The 14,604-nt window shown below is 38.9% G+C and overlaps 1 protein-coding gene across 12 annotated transcripts in view; it reads left to right on the top strand.

Moving 5' to 3' along the window:
- Positions 1-14,604, top strand: part of foxp1b (forkhead box P1b) — a 188,372-nt gene that overhangs the window by 113,888 nt on the left and 59,880 nt on the right. For all 12 annotated transcript variants that reach the window (XR_015096313.1, XM_086087384.1, XM_086087381.1 and 9 more), the window contains one exon: positions 5,686-5,784. Coding sequence is in view for 11 of the 12 variants with exons in the window: in XM_086087384.1 (XP_085943510.1) it covers positions 5,686-5,784 (99 nt within the window). In the remaining variant the exon portion in view is untranslated. The remainder of the gene's footprint in view (positions 1-5,685; positions 5,785-14,604) is intronic.

Below are 14,604 nucleotides of genomic sequence, written 5' to 3'. Positions count from 1 at the left end.
TACAGATCACAATGTCATCAGCAAACATCATAGTTCATGGAGATTCCTGTCTAACCTCGTCTGTCATCCTGTCCATTACCGTAGCGAACAAGAAGGGGCTCAGAGCTGATCCCTGATGTAGTCCCACCTCCACTTTGAACTCCTCCGTCACACCTACAGCACACCTCACCACTGTCTTACAGTCCTCATACATGTCCTGCACCACTTGAACATACTTCTCTGCCACTCCAGACTTTCTCATACAAAACCACAGTTCCTCTCTGGGTACCCTGTGATAAGCTTTCTCCAGATCTACAAAGACACAATGCAGCTCCTTCTGACCTTCTCTGTACTTCTCTATCAACATCCTCAAAGCAAATACTGCATCTGTGGTACTCTTTTCTGGGCATGAAACCATACTGCTGCTCACATATGTTCACCTCTGCCCTCAGTCTAGCTTCAGCTACTCTTTCCCATAGCTTCATTGTGTGGCTCATCAGCTTTATTCCTCTGTAGTTGCCACGTCTCCCTTGTTCTTAAAAATGGGCACCAACACACTTCTCCTCCATTCCTCAGGCATCTTCTCACTATCTAAGATCCTGTTGAACAACCCAGTCAGAAATGTTACTGCTACCTCTCCTAGACACTTCCATACCTCCATAGGTATATCATCAGAACTGAGTGCCATATCCACTCTTCATCCTTTTCAATGCCCTTCTCACTTCATCCTAATCTTTGCTACTTCCTGGTCCACAACAGTCACCTCTTCTATTCTTCCTTCTCTCTCATTTTCCTCATTCATCAACTCTTCAAAGTACTATTTATATCTTCCTATCACACTACTGGCATATGTCAACGCCCTTCCATCCCTATCGTTTATTACCCTAACCTGCTGCACATCCTTCCCATCTCTGTCTCTTTGCCTTGTCAACCTGTATAGATCAGTCTCTCCCTCCTTACTGTCCAACCTAGCATACACGTCATTGTATACCCCTCGTTTGGCCATTGCCACTTCTACTTTCACCTTACACTGCATTTCCCTGTACTCCTGTCTACTTTCTTCAGTCCTCTTAGTGTCTCACTACTTCTTAGTTAACCTCTTTCTCCGGATCCACTTCTGCACCTCCTCATTCCACCACCAAGTCTCCTTATCTCCTTTCCTTCCAGATGACGCACCAAGTACAGTCCTACCTGTCTCCCTGATCACATTTGCTGTAGTTGTCCAGTTATCTGAAAACACCTCCTGACCATCCAGTGCCTGTCTCAACTCCTTCCTGAAAGTCATACCACACTCTTCCTTTTCAGCTTCCACCATTTCATCCTCTGCTCTGCCTTTGCTGTCTTCCTCACCACCATAGTCATCCTACACACTACCATCCTATGCTGTCTGGCTACACTATCACCTACCACTACTTTGCAGTCGGTGATCTCTTTCAGATTACTTTATTTACAAGACGTAGTCTACCTGTGTACTCCTACCTTCTGCATTCCTCTCCTGGATACCAAACTTGCCCATCACCTCCTCATCACCTCTGTTTCCTGCACCAACATGTCCATTGAAGACAGCACCAATGACAACTCTCTCACTTCTTGGGATGCTCTGCGTCATTTCATCAAAGTCCAACCAAAAGTTCTCCTTCTCCTCCAGCTCACATCCTACCTGTGGCGCATACCCACTAACAAGAATCATCATCACACCTTTGATTCCTATTTTCTGACTCATCACTCTATCTGACACTCTTTTTACCTCCAGGACGTTCCTAACAAACTCTCCTTCACTGTAACTCCTACTCCATTTCTCTTCCTATCTACACCATGATAGAACAACTTGGACCCTGCTCTTAAACTTCTAGCTTTGCTCCCTTTCCACCTGGTCTCCTGAACACACCTTCCTCCTCTGCAACATGTCAACTAGCTCTCTATCTTTTCCTGTCATAGTTCCAACATTCAAAGTCCCTACTCTCATTCCTAGACTTTTGGAAGTGGTAAGAACACACTTTAAAATAAGAGTACTAACAATAAGTACAGTGTTAGCTGCCTTAATCTTGATGGTTTAACTTCATTTGGCAAGTGTGCCTTGTGAAGTGTAAAGTGTCTATCCCATTTAATGTACATTTACTTTTTGGTTTCTTTTTGTCCTTTTTTTGTTCATATACTTGTTCAAATAAAGTAAACAAAGACCGTGCTCTTGTAAGAGCATTCAATTGTAAATTACATTTTTGATCAAATGCAATATGAATATTGTTGGAGGGAATGCTCATCTATTTTACATTGATACACTAACTCTAAGATTGTGTATGTTCATTATAATGTGAACTAAAGTGGGCCGGTCTGAGCTCTGAAACTCCAGGGCTGAAAATTAGTCCTAGTCCGGCCCTGGCCACCTATAAATTAGTAGAAATCTTTATGTGGGTCAATATTTGCCTTTTCTACTGTTCAGTTTTCAGGGGAACCTGCTTAACTGACTTGCATAGTTCTCTAGTTGCCTAGATGTGTTGCTTCAATCAAACCATTATAATGTCCAGACAAGAAAACAGCTCTACTTTTTAGGTGTGACAGATGACTTGAGCCTGTCAACACTTCACTTGATCACATTTGGCCAAAGCAGTTATCAGATTGGAGTTGCGTCTCAAGTGAGTGATATCTCTGAATGGGAGATCAAAAGAAGATAGATTCCAGAGCGCACGTAAGGAGGGGAAGTGGACTGGGTGCTATGTAAACATGTAGAGGCAGTTCACATGCAGTTATTCTAGGCCTCTGTAAGGTCTGCTTTTTTAACATACAAGCTTGACAGCAACATTCCTAAAGGTGAAAAGCACAAGTCCCAGTAAAGAAGAGACATTTGCTGCTTTTCTTGCCTTTTAAAAGTCACATTCTATTATAACCCAGACGAGCTAGTCTTGTGCCGTCAGGCAGCAATTTGATTTTAATTTGCCAAAGTCGAGATGATCATGACTCTGTTTTCAATTGTGTGATCACATAATTATTGTCCTTGCTATAATAAGAAGAATTATTTCATATAACCGTTGCCATGAATAGGATGAGGCTGATAATCTTTCTAACTCCCTGCACAATTGCTTTTGCTAAATTGATATGGTCCTGAGGCAGGCCGAGACGTTACCTTTTTTCAGAGCTGACGAATGTTATGGATCATCCGCATTTTGTTACGGAAATCACTGAACGCTATGATTATTAGGGATATTAAAAAATGAGGGTCAAATTGCTCAAACAGGTTGAAAATGAGCAAACATAAATAAGTATGTTATATGTTTGACAACATGACAATTGCCGAAGCGTGCGTTGTGAAATGAAAGCTAGCGGATGACTGGGGGATCAAGATCAATGGATTTTTGTTTTTTTGGGTGCCATTTTTTGTGCTTAGTGTAATTTTTCATCGATATATATTTTTGTTAATAGACTAGCTTTCTTTACTAAGTTAGGCAACAGAATCTGCTAAGGGTAACTGATTAATTGACACAGTTGCCTTTGACGATTGCTCGCCGAAATCTCATATATATACTTTGGGTGTGTTCGGAAATACGCTTAAGCGCTCTCTGCTAAACTCCAGAGCGTTCGGAAACGCTCAGTAAGTTTATTATGTTTTTAGTATTCCATTCTCACGATCAAGGTTGATGTAATAAATACATTAAAATAACAATATTGAAGCCATCATGTATTTACAATTGTGATTTTAATGGTATATGATGTATAATTATAATGATTTTGTGATTTAAAAAACAGTAAGCATAATTTTTCTTATTCTATTACATATACAGTGTTTCCTCGCTATAACGCGGTGCACATTTTCTGGCCTCGCTGTTTCGCTTTTTTTTTGTTGCAATTTTGCATGCATATATTTTTTTACAGTATTGTACCTATTTTATAAAATGTATGAAGTTTTGAAACTTTGAACATTGATAATGTATAAACAAGAGTTACATTATAGAAAATACAAATGCCTCAATGAGAAAAGTGTATTAACTGTTTTGTGAGGGGTTTTAGAGCCACAAAACATTTCTAATAAATGTAAAACATAAAGATAACTACTTCACAGATTTAATTTATTGCGGGTATTTTTTTGGAACCTAAACCCAGCGGAAAACGAGGGAAAACTGTACTCCAATAACTGTCCCATGTCAGTTTTCCTCGTTGTCTCGTCAGTTTGTTTGCATTTAGTTTTCTGCTTTCTTTCGGACTCGGTCGGTTCAATCTGTTACGGTCTGTTACGGTGCTCTCAAAAAGTGTTTAATTCCAGTAATATAAAACAAAATTCACTTAAATCCAAACAAGAAGTTGCAAGTAACACATAAGCAACCAAACTAAACTCACTATGACACGGGGACGCGACAACTGACAGCAACAACAAGAAACAGATCATGACAATCACATCATACTTTTAAAATAGTCATCGTCTTTCTGGACAGAAGGGTCAACTACATATTATGTTGTATGATTGAGCCACGGAGCAAGTTCGAAGCTATTGTCATTTTATATTTTCAAGAAGACTTCCCAGAAATGTATTTCTTTATCCATTACCGTCTGAACTTTCCATCATATCCTGTTGACTCAACTCTTTGTTCCAACACACTCAGTTGTAAACCCACACGTAGTCTCTAACACTCACACAGCGCACACAGACACACAAACGCACACACCAGACGTCTCACTGCATTTGTCATCACTTACAGTGGAAAAGAAAACATGTTGACATCTGAAAGAAAGCACATATTTGGCATTGGAAAAATCCCAATTACTGGCAAGTTTGATACACTTTGATACATTATATTATGTGACGTAACAAACCAGCTCTTCTACTAATTTTGACAAGTAATGTTTGGCACACTGCTTTGCTTCTTTATATATTAAAGTATATGTTAAAGTGTTGTCCGACATCACACAGTTATCTAATTTTTTTTCATCGCGCAGCAGTCACATGGCACCATCTTCCGACGCATCACACATTGGTTCCAATATTACCCCAATAATTGAAGAGGGGACTGATAGATTTTCCATCTATGAGATGAGCGATGTGCCCCTGACTGTTTGTTTCATTGTGGGAGCAATCATCTGAGAATCGTGGAAAGAATGAAGCTGGTTATTTACCCAGATGGTTTACTGGTGGAGGTGTGAGACTGGCCAGCTCGCTGTGGGAACACAACGCTTGCTTTTCTTGGTATCGCTGACCGTTTTCAAGACCACAGTCTTTTTTTCCCCCCAGCACTCCTCAGCTTTGTTTGCTCTGGATGGCATGTTTGATTATTTATCGTAAGGGAAAAGGGAGTAGCTGGAGCAATAAACATGTGACTTCACTATATTTTGTTTTCCACTGAGAAGGCTGTGTCCCTTTAACAGATATTTGAAGCAGTCATAAAGCTGTTTATTTGCTTTCTTGATTGGAGTTTGGCAACGCTCAAGGAGAGCCAAAAGCACTGATAACCATCAAACAATATAAAACGCTGCAAATGGAACTTATCTCTCTGGATACTCTTTTGTTTGTGTTTTGTCATCCGATCAATTGTTTACGTCAACTTTACTTGCAGTAAATGACATCATGGGAGAATATCAAGCGATGTTTATCAGCTTATCAGAAGTGAAGGCATCTGCTCTGAAAATGGGCATAGGTGTGCTCTCAAGGGGCATATTACTATTTGACACTTTTCTATTGGGCTTCATAAAAAAATAATTTAACCTATTTTCTTTTTTCAGACTCTCCAAGTAGCTGGGCAGTTACTTCTGCAGCAGCACTTTCAACAAAACACTGGCCGCGAATCCCTCAAAGCAAGCAATAAGGACCAAAGCTTACAGGTACTGTCAAATATTTTCTTTTTGCTACTTTTACTACTATTACTGCTCTCTAATGCAAATGTTTATTAGTGTACTCAGCCGTTGGAGTTTGTGTTTCTAAATTAAAAGCCAATAGTAAGCTAAACTTTTGTGTTACTATACGGTAAAATGGTGTTCTTGCACAGGAATAAAAAATGGACATTTTTAATTCTGCATTTTTATTACTACTGTCAAAATGTAAGCGTTAACTCGAGGATTAATCACACAAAAAATATCGCATTAATCATGTATTGTTGTGCAAATATAAGTAAAGTAAATAAATAATGTTTGCGTATGACATTCAGAATATTTGTTTATGTCAAATTATTTGGGGTCATTTTTTGGGGTCAGTAATTAACTGATTAGAAAAAGAGGAGGATGAGTGTGTGCAGTTGATCAACAAATTTTGAAGACATCCTCAAAACACTAAATGTAAAAAAAAATTACACATAACAGCGCCTCTTCAAAGTTGGCGGGCAAATTTTTGGGATAAAAAGCCTCTAATTTTAATCGTGATAATCAAAATTTTGAGAAGTGATTAATCTGATTTTAAAATGTTATCATTTGACAGCTCTAATTTGTATACTAACTAAAAAGTGGATAATGAATAGACAAGAGCGATATGGATTTTTTTTGGGGCCGATACCGATTACATTGGGGGACAATTTGAAAAAAAAATGTGGTTAGATTTTTATGTTGATTAAAATTAAAATTGCCATGCCAATTCCAAACTTGCAGTCATTCTTTTTCTAGCACATTAAGTTTTTTTCACAGCTTACTCTCCAAATAAGCAAATTTCCATTAGCTATAGAAAGACTGTAGCAAGGAAAGACGATTACGAGTGGACTCATCGACAGCTATGCAGCAACTTGTTAGTGCAGTCACCATTAGGACTAATTAAGTGCAGTGAGAAGTGTGTGGAGCTCCCAAAAGGTCAGTACTACGGATAACTGCAAATAGAAAGATAGATTAGTGTTGCCTTTTCTCCATGAGCGTAATATTGTAAAATTAAATTTTATGTTGTTGTTGTTTTTTTGTTTGTTTTCAAAGCTTGTGACCATTCCATCTTAGTGTTTTATTCACATTCATGCACATTTGTTTCATGTTTTTTGTTTTTTTTGTTTTGAAAACGGGTATCCTATAACTCAAAAACTTGCAAGAGAAAAACGGAGATCAGTGTTGGAATCCACACGCAAAAATTAGTTCAAAAGCTGTCAGACCGAACTCAACAAAAATTGTGTTCCTCGGTTATTAGTCAAGGAGGCCGATAACCGATATTTAGAGCCGATATTCATTTTCAGTAAGAGCGAACAGAATATTGCCGTGCATTTTATAATATTGTTTTAAAATGTCAACAAAAAAATCTGGGAGCTCCCAGGGTCATCAGTTGTATCTTAAAAAGTTAAATGAAAACAAACAATACCACAGCTCCCGATAGTTTTCTACAATAACCACATTTTTTCCAAATATTCAAAATAACTGAAATGTTAAACTGTCATGTATCTTTGTTTTAATTTCAAACAGAAACAAAATGTGCGTAGAGAGTTCATTGATTTGTTTGTCTGTCGTCAGATTGTTAAAAAAGGCCTATACCGATATTTGTTGAAATGCCGAATATCGGGTTGGCCGATAATCTTTCTATCCCTAATTGCACAGGTGCTAAATCAGCATGATTGAATTTCCATTAATTCTGTATGCTTCCTTTTTGACTTGGACGGAGGGAATCAGTGTGAAATTGCTAACAACTTCAGGGCATATTTGGTGATTAATAGGGAGGCCCTGTTCTTTGTGCATGTATATATAATATTTAATGCCTTGACTGTCCCATTGGGGGCCCTTTTTAATGAGCCATTGTAGCAGCTAGGTATAATGTCAGGTTGTGAAAAAGCTACTTTGTTGTGCAGATGTCTTCAGAGTTGCTCCCGAGGATGAAATATGACTGCGATGACCTTTCAGTTGTGTGCATATTTGTCAGGATTCAAATAAGTTAAAGGGATCAAACCAAACAGTTTCCCCAACCTGGCAGGGAATTGTGCTTCAGAGGTCAACAGAGGGGACCACAATCGCAAATTCCTGCATACAGCCAGTTGTTGGTACATAGTGAAGTACTTGGCCATCTTCTGCAGACAAAGACAAAATTAGAATTCTAATTTATTAATGTATACAGAGAGCTTGGCCAAGCTGTCACTCAGCTTTTGAAAAGAGAGTTGCCCGCCACCCCACCCCACTCATGCCCACTTGGTGTGAAAAGAGCACAGACTTGCTGTAGTATCTTTACTAACACCATAAATTGCCTGATGTCCATTGTTCTGTTTTTTTGCTGGGTTAAATGTGCTGCAATGCAAATGCCACACGTCCACAGGGTGTTTATCTCGGAATTACATGTTCTGTTAATGAAACAAATCCCAGTCTAGCATTCATACACAGAGTATGAACATGCGTTGTGAGGACATGTCCATTTATATGATGAGAGATTGCAGACTGACTCACTGACTCATCTACTGTCCTCTTTAAAAATAAGCAAGCTGCAATCGCCATTATACACCCTGGATAATGATTCTCTGTTGGGCCAGACTAGTTAATAAAAGGCATGATCCAGCAGTTATTAGGCTGTGTAGTAAACCCCATAAAAGCACCTGATCTGTGGTAAAGGCTCTGCTCATCTCAGTGCTCTTCCCATTAGGCACAAGGAGACTTTTAACTCGTTTGGAGATGGAGATTTACAGGCTCGCTTTCCAATTCACTCGTATTCAAGTCAAAAATAATGAAGCTCAGTGTACACACAACATCGGAAACAAAGTGGCTTCACAGAAGTGGCAGTGGTAGTAGCAGGAGACTCGGAGTCCTTGATTTACATGAAACAGCTCTTTTCAGGGTGCCCCCACACGCACAACCCCTCAACCCTTTGCTGCCTCTGGATAACAGATGCCTCTGCTTTATACTCTCTTGCCTTGAGGCACCTTAATCATCCTTGATATACAAACAGCTTCCTTGCATGCTGCATGGAGTGCAGCAAAGCATACTTGACTGGTCGAGAAGCCAGCGAATTACATTGGCAGGATGACACGTGTAATTAAAAGCAGCCATGTCACTTTTACCTTTAACACTTCACACCTACAGTGGCACAACGATGAGAGCCAGCAACTCCCACCCCGCTAATTACCATTATCAGTGAAATGGTAGGGTTGGACTCATTAGTTCCATGTGCATTTAATTAGAAGCCGGCTGAAATTGGATTTAACTTATTATTTTTTCATGGATCACTTTCTTGTCATCACTTCAAATTGGATTGCAGCCCCAGGTAGCTAATTATGCCAGCCGTAGGATCAGGAATAGAGAAATAGGTAATTAGGAACAACACTGTCGGACCCTTGCTGATAGTCCACCAGCATCAAAGAAGGGGGGGGGGGGTTACAGCTAGTTTGTGTCATTGCTCACCATTCAAGCGAACTACATTTCAATGCAAGGGATCCGAGGGAAGGCATCAACCTCCTGTAGGGGGATTAAGCAGCCTACAGTTCGGTTTGAAGATGTTATGCCAACATGATGTCTTTGCTACTGGTTGGATGGCCAGATTAGATTTCTCTGTGAGACGGGATTGGCCGGCATTATTCATGTCATTGGCGCAGTGATTGGTCGGCCAGCATCCAGCTAATGTTCCCTGTGCAGATTTTACTCCGAGGTGGATGCATTTGGAATGAAATATACATAGAACGCAACAAATGAAGCATGAGCACAAGGCAGTTTGGAGTTGCATCATAGCAGAAGTCATTTGCTTCCTTGAGAAAAGGGAACTTTATGTACTTTTGTGGACTTTCAGCTTAATGTGTTGATCGTCTTATCAGGTATTTGAATCTAAACTAATATTTTTTAAATGGGCTACTATCTTCTACTTTGGAAGAAGGTACTGTTTTGTTTTCTATCCACCCCCTTCTACACAGTAAATTCCGTAGAGTAAATTTGACTCTATTTAGAGTGGCACCAAATAGACTCAGTTTTAGAGTAATAATTACACCTGGAAGGGAGTAAAATAAAGAATTGAAAAAAAATGAATATATATATATTAGGGGTGTTAGAAAAAATTGATTCGGCAATATATCGCAATATTACAGCGCGCAATTCTCAAATCGATTCAATATGCGGCCGAATCGATTTTTAAACATACATATTTTATGGGAATATTACACAAAACGTCTTACTTAGGGTTAGGATTCACACATTAAGCATATAAGAATGTTATATTAATGGAACATTAAGCCTTAACATTTTATTTCAGTGCTGTTCAAACATGAAACAGACTGCAACCTGAATTTTCAGATAAATACATTTCCATACAAATCTTACAGTGTACATGTACAAGTTTACTGATAAGTATTTTCTAAATTTGAGTTTTAAACAAAATCGCAATAATCAATTTATAGATTTGTATCGGGATTAATCGGTATCGAAACAAATCGTGACCTATTGTCGTGATACGAATCGAATCGCCATGTACTAGGCAATTCACACCCCTAATATATATATATATATATATATATATATATATATATATATATATATATATATATAATAAAAGTCACTCAAGAGTTGAGGAACAAACTCACAACCTTCAGCTTGGGAGCCAGCCGATCTACTCCATGAGCCATGCTGCTTCTGCTGTGTGTTAGTATATCGCTCGTGTCAGCTGGAATCTTCCTAACTCCAAGAGAGAATTGGTCTCCTCTTGGATATAAGCAAAAAGTAGGAGGGGCATAGCTCTAGTGGCAGTCTACCAAGCTGAAGGTCGTGATTTTGTTCCTCAGTTCTTGAGTGACTTTTATTTATTTTTTACTCTCTTCCAAATGTAAATATTACTCTAAAACTGAGTCTATTGGTCCCAGTCAAATTTACGACAGAATGGACCGTGTATTTACTCCTTTTGCTCCCTTTCTCTCTCCCTTGCTGTTTGAACACCATTGTTGCCTCACTGAGGGTATCTCCAGGTCAAAAGATAATGTCTTTTGAGTATAGTGGATGAAAGCCCCTTAAGTTGCTGTGTGGCCCTAGAACGCCCCCATTCAACTGCATGCGCTTTCTGCATCTTTCATTTGTGGTCTGTTAGGCGTAAGCGTGATGTGACACAATCCATGGGCCAATCCTCTTGCTGACAGGACGAGCAGGAGCTGCCGGCTTTCTTTCTTTTCGTCTCCTACTGTTTTTGCAATAGGCCCATGGCATTGTCCTGACACATGTATACCACAGCGCACCAATCTGTAAGTCATTAGAGCACTAGGCCAGGCCTGTCAGCTGGAGCCCTGCCAGTGCTGCAGGGTGATGTGAGACAGCATTATGAGGTGTTTCTGTAACTAAGTCAGCCAGTAGCCCAGAGTGTCAAAGTAGTTGTTGCGAAGTGGCGGCGAGCGTGAGAATATATGATCACAGTTAGTTGTTGCGGTCTTTGGCCCCGTCCACCCAGAAACGGAGCCGACCTTTTACTTATTCATCTTTAAAAAGTCACCCTTAAACATGGAATAGTTCCAAGAAACGCGTCTGCCGTGAAGACGCTGAAATGCTTTAGTATACTATAAATTCCCATGAATAATACTTTATTATTTTTTTTTTTTTTACAAAAAAGGACCCCAAATCAAGTATTATGCAGGGGGTTGAATAAGAAGTGATTTTTTTTCACATTGTTTAAACGTTTACCAGTACTTAGGCAGCATCTAGGGTTGTTTATAAAACAAAACACTGATTTATAGCGTATTTCATACATACGTAACTCTAAATGCTTCACATACTAAAATTAAAAATAGATTTAAAAGCAGTGACAAACTGAATTTAAGTGATTTAAAACCAATATCAAGAAAATAAAAAAATAGCTTACTAAAACAACTAAAAGAACATACAGTGCAAGAACAATATTTTTCAAAACATAATTTAAAAAATACTTTGAAGTACCTTAAACATAGTTATGGGAAAAATTGCTTATTTTATTTTTTACCTGGATATAAAAGCATTTACACTTAATTTCATATTATTCAATCTAATAATATGATACAAGTAAATTGAGAGACCATGTTATACACAAGTACAGATAAAAACAGCATTTTAAGGGTGATTTTTTTGGGGGGGTGGGGGGGCAAAGTATACACGGGTGCATGTTATCCGCGGGATTTTACGGTATTTGCCAGGCCTGAAGTGCTGCTGACGCTGCCATAGAACGTCACCGAAAACAGAGAATAAGTAAGCCTGTGAAATGTAAACATACTCACAGCAACGATGGGGAATACGAAATGCACAAGAAAGGAGACATTTGTGAGCTATAAACTTCTGCTTGGGAATAAAAGCCCTGGTCACCTGCAACCTCTGACATGGTAATCCGCCATTGTTGTCGTAAATGTACTGGCACATGAATGTGACATAAAAATGTACGCGACATGAGCAGATTTGAGTGGAGTTTTGAGTTTGGGGCCATGTATACGGGAACGTAACAGTGGAGCATAGTTAACTTTTCCACGCTGGTAAATGGTTTCCAATTTTTGCATATTCAAATCCCCAAAACGCTGTCACTGTCTAAACGAAAGGAACTTCTGATTAGTATTTTTGGAGGTTTTACCCGCTAGCGTCCTTGTATAAATGGGCCCTACAATTGCCTCGTCATATGTAGGGCTGGGTATTAATTCTAATTTCCTCCGATTTTTCCGATTTGATTCACTTCAATCCGATATTGATTAGTTATGGAAGATCAAGTCTTCCTAAATCTCAAGGACATGATAAAAAATCATTAAATTACAAATTAAATTATAGGGAGGAAGTAACTGATTAAATGATTGACTTAAATATTACACAAACATTAATAATCTCTGAAAAATATGCGATATAGTGAGGTACAACCCAAGATTAACCCCGTAATATAGGAATTTTGGATCTTAATACAAATCTGCGATATAGTGACTACGTGATATGTAAAGTTGTGAGGGACCACTATATTCAAATATCCACACAAATGTGGAAAACTACTCATGAAGCAATAGCTTGAAATGAGAAAAGACATTTGGTGCTCTGTGGACACCACCGTTTTTGTAATCAATGAGCTTGTGTGCGGTTTTAATTCATATTGATAGCAAAGTTGCTTTGCCTCCCCTTTCTCAAATTATTATTTTTTACCACCAAATGATGTCGATATGTGAATGTGCTCTGAAAATGTTTTTTATTTTTATTTTTTTAATTCTCACTCAAGTGGGTGATCCTCAAAAGGAGTTCATGTTGTTATGTTTCTGTCTGTTCTGTTACGTCTGGAGGTGATACTCTAATGAAATCATGTTTATGGCTTTGAGGTGCGACAGGATGTCCTTCATGATCAGCCCAAAACCAAGACTGATGCTCGCGTGAAACCCCAGGATCAAACTGTCTCTTTTGCCGTCTTTTGTCATTGTCATGTTGTAAAAATGTATTATGTGCACTGTATAGATTAAATCCAGGTTTGGGCTAATCCTGTCAGAATGAAGTCATCTGTCCCAATTCCACACAGCAAACAAGCACTTGGGGGTCTGCTGTGTTTCACGTTCTCTGCTAGCCAAGATGATGAGTGTCGAATCAGCTCCAGTCACAGCACTCGGAGCGTTTCTATCATTTCCAGGCCTTCATTTGGGCTTTAATGTTTCCCTGCAAGCAGTTTGCTCTCTCACATTTTCATCCTACTCACCCCCCCCCACCCCCCGCCCCCCGACTGACCCACTCATTCACTCACTCACTCTAAAAATGTGTTGTAACTCAGTGTCTCCTGGCGCTGTATCTTGTTGTCTTGTTGTCAAGCATACTGCATTCTGTTTGAAGTGATTCGCATGCCTTTTATGGATGGATTGGTCCATTTAAAACAACAACTCGCAGTATTAAGCACTAATGTTGAGTAAGCATAAAGTTGCTTTGCGGATTATTTTAGGCGTTGAGGCTCTCTTTGAGTAAATCTTGCCTTTATATTTACAAAAAAAAAGACCTTATAGTTTGAGAATGTAATTATTTTATTATCAACATAAAATTCCTGCAAACTTAATTTCCTGTTAACTCATTTGCTCCCCAAAAAGTATACAAAATTTCAATTTTAAATGTTGCCATGGTCCCATAAACGTATTCATACTTTTTTTTTTTATATATAAATGCTAGAGCATACATAAGGCTTTGATGCAGCCTCTGACCTGAAGAGGTCGCTTAAAGCAATTGTAGTTATTACAAAAAACGGCCAGTAGGTGGCAGCAGAATATAAGAGATCAACTAGGGCCATGTTGCAACAAGCTATTTTCCCCAGTGTTTTAAACAGATTTGTGAATAATGATGAACCTTAGCTATATTCAAATGCTAATTGCTGCAAAACGGAAACAAATACAAATATCCTTTTTTTTTGCCTGATGAAAAAATACACTCTTATCTTTCTTTTGGTAGGTTCCATGTTTTTATAGCAATAGAGCACAACATTCTGCGGGCCTTACAAAATCAGTCAAAATCCAGTAAAACAGCCAGGAGCGAAGGGGGTTTGTTTCTTCAGTGTAAATGGCTGGGAGCGAATGAGTTAAATAGAGGGGCAGAGGAGCGTGAATTCACAGACCCATTCGAATCCATTCATAACATTAAATGCTTTGTATTATTACATCACAGGTTGCGGAAAAATGAGTTGATATTGAATTGAGCAAGGATGGGCAACTTTAATGCTGGAAGAGGACATGATTTTTCATCAGTGCTACTGGGGGCTCAAATAGGACCCCACACTTCCTAACCAGGTGTATAGCAAAAATGCTATTTTGAACAAAATATGTGCATGCATGCATG

The sequence above is a fragment of the Leptonotus elevatus genome, chromosome 10, assembly GCF_054856555.1.
Source record: "Leptonotus elevatus isolate MCC_2025b chromosome 10, RoL_Lele_1.0, whole genome shotgun sequence".
Lineage (NCBI taxonomy): Eukaryota > Metazoa > Chordata > Actinopteri > Syngnathiformes > Syngnathidae > Leptonotus > Leptonotus elevatus.
The sequence above is the reverse complement of the archived record's forward strand: the minus strand, read 5'-3'. Positions and strand labels throughout refer to the sequence as shown.